The sequence below is a fragment of the Echinops telfairi genome, unplaced genomic scaffold, assembly GCF_000313985.2.
Source record: "Echinops telfairi isolate 266 unplaced genomic scaffold, ASM31398v2 ScPeMD7_655;HRSCAF=1070, whole genome shotgun sequence".
Taxonomy (NCBI): domain Eukaryota; kingdom Metazoa; phylum Chordata; class Mammalia; order Afrosoricida; family Tenrecidae; genus Echinops; species Echinops telfairi.
In genome coordinates, this window is record NW_022104553.1 from 20,833,293 (window position 1) to 20,847,113 (window position 13,821).

At 54.1% G+C, this 13,821-nt stretch overlaps 1 protein-coding gene across 1 annotated transcript in view; it reads left to right on the forward strand.

Annotated features, from left to right (window-relative positions):
• Positions 1-13,821, forward strand: part of SHANK1 (SH3 and multiple ankyrin repeat domains 1) — a gene marked incomplete at its 3' end in the record, with an annotated part of 70,077 nt that overhangs the window by 42,329 nt on the left and 13,927 nt on the right. The window contains exons 15-22 of the mRNA XM_045292615.1: positions 3,681-3,763; positions 3,978-4,102; positions 6,020-6,155; positions 6,512-6,592; positions 7,266-7,289; positions 7,487-7,555; positions 7,830-7,948; positions 9,410-9,554. Coding sequence (XP_045148550.1) covers positions 3,681-3,763; positions 3,978-4,102; positions 6,020-6,155; positions 6,512-6,592; positions 7,266-7,289; positions 7,487-7,555; positions 7,830-7,948; positions 9,410-9,554 — 782 coding nt within the window. The remainder of the gene's footprint in view (positions 1-3,680; positions 3,764-3,977; positions 4,103-6,019; positions 6,156-6,511; positions 6,593-7,265; positions 7,290-7,486; positions 7,556-7,829; positions 7,949-9,409; positions 9,555-13,821) is intronic.

Genomic DNA, 13,821 nt, shown 5'->3' on the forward strand with positions numbered 1-13,821 from the left:
ACCATCCATACATTGTGTCAAGCACATTTGTACATTTGTTACCATCATTCTTTTCAAAACACATTCTTTCTACTTGAGCTCTTGGTATCAGCTCATTTCCCTCTTCCCCACACTCTGTCCCTTATGAACAACCCTTGATAATTTACAAATTATTATTTTTCATGTCTTACATCAACCAATGTCTCCCCTCACCCACTTTTCTGTTGTCCGTCTCCCTGGGAGGGAGTTATATGTAGATCATTGTGATTGGTTCCCCCATCCTCCCCCTTTTCCACACCTTCCCATTCCCCTGCTGGTATCACTACTCTCATTATTGGTCCTGAGGGGTTTATCTGTCCTGGACTTCCTGTGTTCTGAGCTCTTATCTGTACCAGTGTACATGCTCTGGTCTAGCCGAATTTGTAAGGTAGAACTAGGGTCATAATAGTGGGGTAGGGGAGGAAGCATTAAAGAACTAGAGGAGAGGTATATGTTTCATCAGTGCCATCCCGCGCCTTGCCTGGCTCGGCTCTAAGCAGGGGATCTTTAAGTCATCAAAATCCAACGGAGCGCTCTGGGGTGATTAAAATCAAACAAACAAAACAGAAAACAAACTCACTGAGATTGAGTCCATTCTAACTCATAGTGACCCAGGAGGACAGGATAGAACTGCCCCCTGTGGGTGTTGGAGGCTTTAAACCTTGACAGGACTATGGAAAGTCTCCTTCTTTCTTCCTCAGAGTGGCTAGTGAGTGCAGACTGCTGACCTTGTGGTTAGCAGCCCAGCTTGTCACCCACTATGCCACCCGGGGCTCCGCTGTGCCAGGGTGGTCGCCACTAACGACCATTGACTGTTATTGGAATGTGGCTAGTGAGGACCAGGAACTGAGTGCTCACATCAAAGTTGAGCTAATTCCAGTGTAAATAGCTAGTGGCCGCCACGTTGGGCAGGGCATGGGTTAACCATGCTTGAGGATGTTGGAAGATGCTTCTGCAATAGATACCATATGTCTACATAAGGAGTCCCGGCAGTGGAGTGGGTTAGGCATGGGGCTGATACCCACAGAGGTCAGCAGTTCAAACCCATCAGTGGCTCCAAGGGAGAAAGATGGGGCTGTCCACTCCAATCAAGGATGACAGTCTTGGAAACCCTAAGGAGCCATTCTCCTCTGTCCTGGAAGGTCAGCAAGCGTCAGAATCCACTCCGTGGCCATGGGTGGGTATATTCAGATAGGAAGGGGTTTCAAAAACTTAGTGGAAAGATGTAACCAAAAGATAATGGAATTTCTCCACACATTTTCTGAATTCCCCCCCTTGTATAGAGTGAAGGCGTATGTGGGGGTTGGGGTGGGACAGAGAAGCAGTGGTGGTTCAGCTGTAGAATCCTTGCCTTCCAAGCCGAAGACCTGGATCAGATTCTTGGCCAGGGCACCTTCTGCTCAGCCCCCATCCACCTATCTGTCAGTGGGGGACTGGGTGTTGCTAGGAGCCCTGATGGCACAGTGGGCTAGGTGTTGGGCTGCCAATGGCAAGGTCAGCCATTCTAATCCATCAGCAGCTCTGCAGGAGAAAGATGAGGGTGTGTGCTCCTGTAAAGAGTTAGAGTCTCGGAAATCCACAAGGGGCAGTTCTGCCCTGTCCTGTGGGGTCCAAAATGAGTCAGACGTGACTGGATGGTATGGGGGGAGTGATGAGCAGGTTTCAGCAGAGCTTCCAGACCAACACCTGTCCATCTACTTCCCAAAATCTGCTGATGAAACTCTGGGGACCAGGAAGGTCCGTTCCTACGGTGTGTGGGGTCGCCATGGTTGTGGAGTGGGGAAGGGGGGGGAACATGATGGCAACAAAAGGAGTGGGGAGAGGCATTAGTGAAGGATGGCCTGTCCTTCTGGCTTAAAGTGAGATACCTATGCCAGGCACTGTGTTACCTATCCCATACAAGGCACCCAGGCAACATGGGGATGGTCTGGTGCCTCACTAAAGGCATCCTGAGTGGCACGCATGGCTAATTAAGTGCCCCAAAGCCTAACTTCCCCCCAAAGCAGCCATTGAAATCTCTAGACCTCCACAGGCCGGAGATCAGAACTAGATGGTGCCCCGCTACCACATAGATCACCTGCTCTGAAAGCATCACACTAGAAGGTCCTGGGTAGAGCTGGGGGAAAATGTGAAACAGGGGTCACAGGGAAGGGATGAGTCAACCAGGGTGCAGTAAAGCATGGATGAAACACACAATATTCCTCTGGTTCCTGGAGGCTTCCTCAACACCCACTATCATGATCCCAGTCCAGCCTTTCCCTGTGGGCTAGACCCGGAGCATGTGCACAGGTACAGATAAGAGATAAGAGCTCACGCCACACGGAATCCAGGAACAGGAATGGGAACAGCGATACCAGAAGGGTTGGGGGGAGAGGAGGGGAGGCAGGTGGAACCAACGGCAATGATGGACACCTAACCACACACACCCCCTCCAGGGGGATGGACAACAGAAACCAGGGGGAAAGAGAGACAGCAGTTGGTATGAAATATGAACATTATAATTTATGATAAATTATAAAAAATAATTTATATCAAGGGGTCGTGAGGGTAGGTGGGGAGGGACAAAGAAGACGAGCTGATGCCAAGGGCTCAATAGAAAGTAAATGTCTAGAAAAGAATGATGGCAACATATGTACAAAATTGATGTATGGATTGTTATAAGAGTTGTAAAAGCCCCCAATAAAATGATCTTTTAATAAAAATAAAAACCTCAAAATCATAGATAGATAGATATAGATATATACTGGTCAGATGGAGACCGGTGGAACCCTGGAGACTCTCTGGTCCATAGTCACCTTCTAAGCCTGGAACTGAACTGGCCCCTTGGCTCAATTTTCAGCCAAGTGATAGAGAGCCTATAGGGGAAATGATAACATTAGGAAGGCATGCACTTCTTAGAAGCCTCAGGCATTCACCATCAGAAGGGCTGCATTTGCCCGAGGACAACGTTGAGCAGGCAGAGAGCAGTAGGAGAGGAGGCGGAATGGAAACCAGAAGCCCAGGAGGATGGGGGACGTTTCCTTACACGGTGGGGATTGCGATGCAGACAGAACAACATGCATGTGAACTGTTGAATGGAAATCCCATCTGCTCTGTAACCCTTCCCCCAATTCACAAGAGAAAGTTAAAAAGGAAAAGAGGAAAGGGGGGGTGTAGGAGAGAGGGCCTCCTGGAGTCTCCACACCTCCCTCCCGGGAACTGGTTTGATCTTTGTTTTCCTAGATGAGGAAGCTGAGGTACAAGAGGCCTTGGGCTCACGGTCACAGGCAGGAAGTGGGTCACAGGCAGGAAGTGGCTGGGGGTGAGGGGGACTTGATCCAGGGTGCGGCCTGCTGAATAGCTGGGTGGTTGGAGACACACAGAGGGATGAATGAGTGAGTGAGTGAGTGGTGAGTGGGGGCGGACACGCACCGAGCTCTGAGGGGGAGGCCTGTCAGGGCTGCTGTGAGCCCTGACAGAGTAAGTGACAGAGATTCTCAAAGATGCCATGTGTCATGCAGGAACTGGGGCTCCGGGGATGGGGTGGGGGGTAGGCAGGGTATCATTGGTTTGCTGGGAGCTGGGGGTGGGGCACAGGCTCAGAGTCTCATGATCCCTTCTTCCATCCATCCCCCCACCTCGCACCTCTTCCCCTCCCCCACCCTGCCTCCTCCTGTTGCCAGTGATTACATCATCAAGGAGAAGACAGTCTTGCTGCAGAAGAAGGACAGTGAGGGGTTTGGGTTCGTGCTCCGGGGGGCCAAGGGTGAGTGCCGGCCAGGGAGGGAACGGGAGAGCAGGGAAGGGGGAGAGGGCCCAAGTGGGCGTGGATCAGGGACATTGGGTAGGATGCCCCCACGGGGGTGCGTGCTGGTCCCTCAGCTGTGGTGAGGCCTCTGTGACTTGGGTCTGAACCCCATCCCCTGCTCGGCCTCTCCACCCCCTCCCCTCCGACCCCGCCGGCTCCTCCCCATCTGCAGCGCAGACCCCTATCGAGGAGTTCACCCCCACCCCGGCCTTCCCGGCGCTTCAGTACCTGGAGTCTGTGGACGAAGGGGGCGTGGCCTGGAGAGCTGGACTTCGCATGGGCGACTTCCTCATCGAGGTGAGGCCCACGGGACAGAAAGACTGGAGGCCCCCTACCACTCAAGCTCCTCGGAAGAAAGGCCCTGGCTGCCTACTTCCCAGGAGGCCTGAGGGAAACAGCAGCCCCCACCCCATTACGTCTCACAGTCTAGGGAACCCTAATCCGCAGTGGCCCAGCGGTGAAAGTCCTTTGCTGGTCACCAAGAAGCTAGGGGTTTGAACGTGCCCCATGTCTCCCTAGGAGAAAGGCCCTGGCGATCTGCTCCCACGATGATATAAAACAAAACAAAACAAAAACCTCACCGCCATCAAGTTCATTCTGAGTCACAGAGCAACCGTATGGGACAGGGAAGAAGTGGTTCTCAACATTGTAACTCTTCACTGGGAGTAGAAAGCTTGATCTTTCCAGAAAGCTTCATCTTTCTCCATTGGATCTGATGGTGGTTTTGAACTGTGGACCTTGAGATTCATCTGCAAAACCCTGTGGGATAGTCCTGCTCTGTCACACAGGGTTCGCTATGTGTTAGAATTATCTTACCAGCACGCAGCAGTCTCCAGGGGGAGTCCTCCACGCCCCAGCCTCCAGCTCAACTTCCACAAACCTGGAATCTCTGTCACTGTGTCTCTCTCCCAAGACCCAGAAGACCACTTCTCCATGTTCTAAACAAGATCAGGCTGCCTGGCACCCAGACGTTCTCTGCTTCCCAGCACCCTGCCCCTGTCCCCTGGCCTGAGTCCCTCGGGCAGCCTCTTAATCTTAAAGGATTCCATTGAAAGGCCTTTTGGGGTCATCTCAGGGAGAGCTTGGTGGCTTATCACCCTATTTCCCAAAGTGAGCACTGGGGGATGCTGGAGCAATTAAAAATAAAAACTGCAAAAGGCCACACTCAACTGTCAGAGTGGATTCCCCCTCCCAGTGGGTCTATAGGACAGGGTAGAACTGCCCCCTGCGGGTTTCTGAGACTGTCACCCTATACAGGAGTAGAAAGCCTCCTCTTTCTTCTGCAGAATGATCTGGAGGGGTGCGGGGAAGTGGGGTGGCTGCAAAGGCCGATCCCTACACCTGATCCTGGATCATGGGCTGTGGTACAAAAGTGTTTGTGTGCTGAGTCATTTTACTTTATTTTTTGAAAAGGAGGTGGTAGGGCAAATAGGTTTGGGAACCCATGAGAAAACGGGCTACAGGTTGGGTTGCTAACCACGGGTCAGCAGTTCAAAACCACCAGTCGCTTTACAGGAGACTACTGGGTGATGCAGGAGGGAGAGAGTTTAGGCTGGAGTAGGGCAAGGTGCTTCCCCAGCAGGGTTTCAGGAAGGTGAGGCTGTTTGGGAGTGGGAGAGGGGACTGTGCTTGGAGGTGGGGAGGGCTGGAGGGAGCAGAGCGCAGTCGCCACGATTTCTATGTAAAAGTTCAGGGTGGAGGGGCACCTCCTTGGGGACTTTTTGGACAGAAACACCCCTCCTTCTCACCTACCTGGTATAGTCTGGGGCCATCTGTGAGGAGCCCTGGAGATGTAGCAGTTAGGTGTTGGGTTGCTAACTTCAAGGTCAGCAGTTTGAAACCACCAGCTCCTCTGTAGGAGAAAGATGAGGCTTTCTACTCCCCGAATGAGTTACAGTCTCAGAAAACCACAGGGGCAGTTGGACCCTGTCCTATCTGGTCACGGGGAGTCAGAATGAACTTGATAGCCCTGAGTGCTATCAAGGAGTGTCAGGGTGGTACACCCAGTTAAGCACTGGGCTGCTGAGGGGAAAGTTGGCCATTCAAATCCACTCTCGGATGCCTCCGAAGACAGGCCTGCAGATGGCAGCCCCCTCTGCATTGACAACATGTGGAGGGCGGGGGTTGCGGGAGGTGGGGTTGGGGGTGGGGGGGGTGTCTCCTCGAGTCCCAATCGACCCCAGCCAGCAACCAGCTGCCCTCTGGTCCCTGCAGGTGAACGGGCAGAACGTGGTCAAGGTCGGCCACCGCCAGGTGGTGAACATGATTCGTCAGGGGGGCAACACTCTGATGGTCAAGGTGGTGATGGTCACCCGGCACCCAGACATGGATGAAGCCGTCCACAAGAAAGGTGCCCCTCTGCCACCCACTGGCCTGGGCAGGCCCGGGAGTGGGGTGGGACAGACCCTCCAAGAGCCCCAGGGACCCATCCCTACCTCCTGCACACTGCTCATGCACCACCACCAGCACCCACCACCCACCACCCTACCCCACCTTGCCCACCAAGGCTGCTTATTCCCAATCCTGCTGGTTAGAAGCCAATTGGCAGGGAGAACTTAGCCTACAGCTCCTGCCAATAGCTGCTGTTCCCTGAGCTCTAGGGCCCCCAAGGGGGAAGGGAGGGGTAGTCATGGGGGGGGGGGGCGGTGGCTGCACACCTGAGTACTGACGACCGCTCCCACACACACACACACACAACTTTTTCAGCTCCCCAGCAGGCAAAGCGGCTCCCACCCCCGGCCATCTCGTTGCGTTCTAAGTCCATGACCTCTGAGCTGGAGGAGATGGGTGAGTGACTGCTGGCCTGGGCCCAGGTTCTGGGGAGAGGGCCAGGGGGGTGGGTGGGGGGCAGGTCACCGGGCCTCCCCTTCTCACCTTGCCTTCCCCCACTCCAGTTTGTTAATGTTGTTAGTCATCAGAGGGTCTTCATCATGTCCCCCAAGCTGTGGGTCAGACCCTCTGGTCTGTGCATGTGTGTGTGTGTGTCACTGCGGGAGGAAGGTTTGAGAATGAAGCTTGCTCTGTCCACTCCACTCGTGTCTCTGTCCGCTAGGGGGCTTTCCCTCCGAGTCTGTGTATGTCCCTCTCTGGGGGCAGCTCTGGCCCCTTCCTTCCAGCCCATCTCCATCTGTTCCCACCTGGCCCCCCACCCCCATGCTCTGTCTCTTCCTCCTCCTCTAGGCTCACCCCCACCTCACACTCCCCACCCTCCAACCAGCAAAAAGCAAAGGAAGCCCGTCCTTCGGACAGAGAACCGACTGGACCTTACAGGGGCGGGGGAGCGGAATTCCCCCTACTCCCCCCTGACAGGGAGGAGAGTCGGACAGCTGACTGCCCCCACCCCAGGCCAAGCGGGAGGCGGGATTTCCAGAGAGGGGGCCCCTCGCTGCCCCCTGACTTCCTAACTCTTGGCTCCTCTACTACCTCTCCCCCACCTTCCCGTCCCCCCAACCTGAGCTAGTCTCCCCCTGGAAGAAGAAGAGTGGTGAGTGGGCACAGGACTGGCGGGAGGGCCCCCCCACCCGTCTGGACCCCACCCCATCCGCACCCCTGGGCCCCTCGCGCGTGTACACGCCCGTGGTGGGGGGCCACGCTCGCTGGCCACGCCCACTGGCCGAGCCCGCACCGCCCTGCGGCCCACGGGCGCCGCTCCGGGCCTTCATCCGCACCCTTTGCCCACAGAGTATGAGCACCAGCCCGCGCCGATGCCCAGCATGGAGAAAAAACGCACCGTGTATCAGATGGCGCTCAGTACGTCCCCTGGCCCTGCTGCTCGGGCTGCGGGGGTGGGGTGTTACGGGACCCCCCTGACCCAGTCCATGCCCACGCATTTTGTCTGCTGCCCGCCCCCGCCCCTGCCCCACACCTGCTCACACGCTAAGGGTCCTCCTTTTGCCCTGCCTGGGTCCCCCCTCCCACTGACACATAATTATGTGATTATCCACCCACAGAATTAAGGGGTCCCTTTGTCTAGCTCATTCCTCTGTCTCCCCCACCCCCACCCCCCTCACCCACCCCACCACAGACAAACTGGATGAAATATTGGCAGCGGCTCAACAGACCATCAGTGCCAGCGAGAGCCCTGGGCCTGGTGGCCTGGCGTCCCTGGGCAAACACCGGCCCAAGGGCTTCTTTGCCACTGAGGTAGGCAGCCTGGCATGGGGGAGGGAGCAAGCTTTGGGGCTGGGGGTGGGGGGGTGTCTGTGCCCTTTTCTCATTCCTAAACCCTTCATGGGGCGTTGCTGTGGCTGGGTGCTCTGGGGTCTGTTCCAGCTCATTGTGACCCCACGAAACAGGAGAGAGCCGCCCCACGTGGTTTCAGAGCAGCTATCTTATGGGGGTCCGGTGGCCAGGCCTTTCTCCTGCAGGCTCAGGGGTGCATTCAAACCACTCACACCTCACTTAGCAGCCTAGTACTTCTCTCGCTCTCCCCATCTTGCTCCGTCTCCCCTTCTGGCCTTGACTTGCCACTCCTGCTTCTCTCTGTCTCCCCTGTCTCTCCCCCATCTGTCTTGTCTCTGCATCTATCGCTATCTCTGTCTCTCTGTCTTTATCTCTGTCTTCTCTCTGCCTCTCCCATCCCTGTCTCTGTCTCCTTCTCGGTCTTTGACAGCTGCTCTGCCTGTATCTCTAACATCTCAGTCTTCTCTCCACAACACCCTCCCTACCCCCAACACACACACACAGCCCACTTCTCTGAGAGCAAGTTCCTTGCCTCTGAACCCCAATGCCCTACTGGGGTCTCACTATGGAGGAGCCTGCCTGGCAGCGGGTGACGTCACCGGCCTTTGGCGCACGCTCATTGGATGTTTCCTCTGGGCGGGATCGCTGGGTCCCCTTTTGTTCCTCGTGAGCAGTCACAGACACCTACACCTCTGCGGTCAGTCCGCTCCCTTTCATGTCCTGCTGGTCCTTTGGGGCCCCCTGCTCCAGGACTTGGGAGCTTCTTGTGACATTTGGCCAATCCAACTCCTCTGTTGTTCTGACTCCTCTCCTGTCACTGGGACCCCTCCTCCCTGTCGCCCGGACCTCTCCCTTGTCACCGCGATGCAACCCCCCCCATCATTCCTATCTCTCTCCTGTCACTGAGACCCCTGTCTGTCACCAAGGGCCCTTCTCAACCCTTCCAAATCTGAAACACACACGTCTATCCCTTCGTTGATCTTTCCTTTTCCGCTTTCCCCTCACCTCCTCCTCACCCTGGTCCCAAAGGGGTCCCCCTCCTGCCCTCAGCCATCTCCCATCCTCTGATCGATCGACCCATCCCCCTCCCCCCCCCTCTCTGATTGGCCGGCGGCTTCTCTGAGCGTGCCTCACGTCCCTGCTCCCGCGCTTCACTGGTCAGAGGTCCTATGGGTCGGACAGAGTAGAACTGCCCCGTGGGGCTCTCTTGGCCTTTGGCCTTACAGAAGCAGGTTTCCAGCTCTATCTTCTGCATACTTGCTGTGTGGGTTCAAACCACCAACCTTACATTAGCAACGGGGCCACCAGGGCTCCCAAGAATGGGGTAGCCAAGGCCAACTATGGTGTCTATGCTGGGCACACCCTGGGTGAGGGACCCCCACCTCCCTCTCTGTCCCTCCACTCACTGCCTCTCTCTATTAGGGGAGGAGGGGGGAGCCGCTTCCTGATACAACACAGGAAGTTTTAGAGTGCTCAGTAAACCAGGTAAGCATGGGCCTACTTGTGCTTACTTGCAAATCTGTAGGGAACCATTTCACACTTCCCCCCTCACTGCCTCAGAGATTCTGCTAGATTCTGCTAGACTGGCATCTCTCCCCGCACCTCCCCCACCCACCCAAACCCACAGCCCCTGCCTACAGAATCACAGCCTCTGTTCAGATTCACAGTCCCTGACAGGGGGCCAAACCAAACCCACTGCCATCAAGTCGTTGCCGACCCTATAGGACAAGGCAGAACTTGGCCCTGTGGGTTTCCTGGGCTGTAACTCTTCACGGGAGCAGAAAGCCCTGTCTTTCTTCCTGAGAGCAGCTGATGGCTTGAACTGCTGACCTTGTGGTAAGCAGCCCAACACGCTCTCCACAGTGCCACCAGGGCTCCTCCTGGCAGAGACCGAGGACCCAATAAGCCAGGTAGGCACAGGCTTCCTTGAGCTTTCTAATTCATCTGCAGTGAGCAGCGGCCTATGTTGTGATGTGGTGGGAAAATGCACAAAACTGGTCGCTACAAATGGGTCAAGAAGCTTGCTTACTCTTCTGTCACATGATCTGATACAGTTTTTTTTTAAAGTAGATTATTAATGACGCACTAACATGGTAATGGAAGGAAGCCCGTGCTTACCTTGCTTACTCGATATCCTGTTACTGAAACCGAAACATTACCAGCTTCAGGTACAGGGGCACAGGAATGCAAGCAAGGGGTCCGGTCGAGGCTTAAGAAGAAGGCCAATTGAACAATCAATCGACAGAAGGAAAACTGGGCCTTCACAGGAGGGTCACAAGGAAGGAAGGAGTCAGCCAGGAACAGTCAGTCCACGTGGCATGGGCGAAACACACGACTTTCCTCTAGTTCTTCCATGCTTTCTCCCCCCACGATCATGACCCAGTTAAAAAAAAAAGAAAGTCAGAAACTGAGTGGACTTGGAGTCTTCAGTGAACTTGACAAACAAGTTCATTAGTCAATCAATCAACGGCATCGACATAAATAAATAAATAAATAGAACTCGGTTAAAATGGGGGCTTTGGGTGAAGGACTATTTCTTGGGAATGTTGGGGGGCTTTGTCCATAGAGTCTTCCCCCAGCCTGTCTTCCCCCACCTTCATTCCATTGATGCTTCTTTTTTTAAAGATAAGATTTTCCCCCACCAACAGTTTTATTGGCATATAATTATATCACTCATGTAGCACCCGATTCAATAGTTCAATCACATCAGGAAGAGTTGTACCACCAGCGCCACCGTCTGTCGCAGAACTTTCCCTTCGTTCCCTTTTCTCATCGATAGTAGCTCCCCATTTCCCCCCCAACCTCCCCTGCCAGACCCCCAAGGAGCCATTAATCCAACATTTTTACTGTGTTCCAGGAGGGACTTTTTAATTTAATTTAATTTTTATGAAAAGATCCTTTTATTGGGGGCTCTTACAACTCTTATAGCCATCCATACATCCATTGTATCAGGCATATTTGTACAGATCTTGCCATTACTCTTTTCTAGACATTGACTTTCTATGGAGCCCTTGGGATCAGCTCCTCTTTTTTCCAAGAGGGACTTTACGTAGCCCATGAAGCCCTCGTCCGGCAGTTTCTCCACAGGTGGCTCAGTGACGTCCACTGTGCCAACGGCCAGACTTCCATTCTGGCACCCTCGTTCCCCTGGCCCCATGCTCTTTGCCTCAAATTCTGTTGGCTGTTTGGTTTCAGACAGGTGGTTCAGGAGCACAGTAAGCTTGGGAGGGTACTCTTATTAATCTTGTGAGCGGACCTTTTTAAATGGGCTAAAAAGTATCCCTGTGGGGATGGCTTCAGTTTGAGGTCTGAATTGTGTCTGAGGGCAGTTTGGAGAGTCCTCGAGTCTCAACGGACCCCATAAAAAATTCCCCGACACTTTCTGAATTGAAGTTCTATTCTGGATATTTTTCTCCCGTTCTATCCAGATCCACCCATTAGGGTCTTGATTAGAATCCTCGGTAGTGGCAGCCAGGCACCATCTACTTCTATCTGGTCTCAGGGTGGTGTGAATATTTATCGAGCCCTGATCACCTAGTGGTAACAAGTTGGCCTGCTAACTGCAAGGTCGGCAGTTCGCAACCACTGGCTGCTCCAAGGAAGAAAGATGAGGCTTTGGACTCCCATAAAGAGTTACAGTCTCAAAAAAAAAAAAAAAGTTAGTCTCGGACAACAGAAAAGTGGGTGAAGGGAGACAGCAGTCAGTGTAAGACACGAAACAAAATTTTTTTATAAATTATCAAGGGTTCATGAGGGAGGGGAGGGGGGAATGAGCTGATACCCAGGGCTCAGGTAAAAAGAAAATGTTTTGGAAAAGAGTGACAGTCTCAGACACCCACGGGGGCCATTCCAGCAGGTCCTGTAGGTCCCTGTGAGTCAGAAATGGATTCCATGGCCGTGAGTTATGGTATGATGTGTTGGATCTATTGCTGGCCTCTGGAGGCAGGTGGACGTAGAGAGAACCAGCCCAACAAGGCCACTTCCCTTAGAGGAGGTGCATTTCGGTGAGTACATGGAGCAGAATTTGATTGGCTGTAACAAACCCAAACCAAACTCACTGCCATCGAATAGATGCCCGCTCATAGTGGCCCTCTAGGACAGGGTAGAACTGCTCCGTGTGCTTCCGAGACTCTAACTGTTCATGGGAGTCGAAAGTCCCGTCTTTCTTGTGGTTTCAAACTGTTGACCTTTGGGATCACAGCCCCACCACTGCATCACCATGGCTCCTCAGCAGCCCTTTAGGCAGAGCAGAACTGCTCCATAGGGCTTCCGAGACTATCAGTCTTCACAGAGGCAGACAGCCTCATCTTCCCCCACAGAGCTACCGGTGAGTTCAAGCCACTGACCTTGAAGTTCACAGCTCAATGCTTAAACCGTTTACTACGGTGCCCCTGGTATATCACAGGAACTCCTAATGAACCGGACTGCCATCGAGTCCCTTCTCACGCATCTCTGCCCTGGAGGACTGCCTCTGTGGGTTTCTGAGATTGTCACACTCGACCGGAGTAGAAAGCCTCCTCTTTCCCCTGAGAAGCATAGCCCACGACATCACCCAAGATCATTGCTTGTCTCTCTCTTGGGAGAAGTCTACCCTTAGGCCTTTCCATGGACGTTATAAAGATCCGGGATCCTTCTCTCCTGCTCCACTGTTCTAGCTATCCTTCCCGTCACAAGGTCACCTCATAGGCCCAGCTGGCTGCTGGAGCGCCAGCCAGTGATTGCACCAGCATGCCAGGTAGCCTGGGCGAAGATGAGTGTGGATAGGCACGAGCAGGCATCTTGCTGCTACTGGTTGGAGGTGCTGTCACGTGCCAAGGGAGTTGGTTCTGACTCATAAACCTCCCCTCTCACGATGAAGAAGAGTTCAAACGATCAAGTTGGCCTTTTAAGTCCGTTGCCTTCGGTGGCCCACTTTGCAGAAGGTTCTGGATTCTCTCTGGGAAGGGGCATGGCGTTTCTTAGGCAGAGGATGAGGAAGAGGTGGCTGCGGGGGCCCTGCCTCCTCCTCTTCCAACACGTCCCAGCAGCTCCTGGCGGCGGCGCCAGGGTTGTGTGTGGTGCAGGCACACACCTGGTTTGCTCAAGCTTAGCGGACGCCTTTTGCAGGTGCGCAGTGCAAGTCTAACGGGCTGCCGTTTGTCCCACGGCTTTGCTCACTTCCGGCTTCTGTCTGTGCGCTTGGCCGTTCTCCGCAGAGGTCACACGTTTCCTGCCTAGTGTCTGGCCAGCTTTGAGACATTCATGGAAAACCAAGCCCAATGTATTGAATGGATTCCATTCATAGCCACCCAGTAGGATAGAGCTAATTGATTTCCGATATGGGTTTTTTTTTTTTTTATGGGAACCGACAGCCTCCTTTTTCTCCCATGGGTTGGTTGGTGGGTTCAAACCGCTGACCTTGTGATGAGCAGCTCAAGGGTAGCTTGATACGCTGATATGCGCAGGGAAACTAGAATATCGTGATGAAGTGAGGCACACACCTTTTAAGGGCTTGCTCTGGGGAAGACCCCCGCCCCCAAGAGTGTGTGACTCCCTTAACCGCACCATTCGCTTGATTGCTGTGGTCTGAGCTGGCCGCAGGATCGCGCCGAGGTCCCTTGGTACCTAGGACTAGAGTTAAGGCGTAGCCCCATACGTGAGTTTGTTATCACCTCAGTATGTTGTCAATCGCCCTAGAACCCCATGGCGCACTCCCTTACGCTCCTACCCCTTCCTGCAGGACCGTGGGGCCCCAGCTTGGCAAAGGAATAGGGGGAGGGGCTGTTCCCCAGCCTGTTCTGGGGTTCTTTCCGCCCCGCCTGACCCTTTTCTCTGCTGTCTCTGCTCTCTCTCCT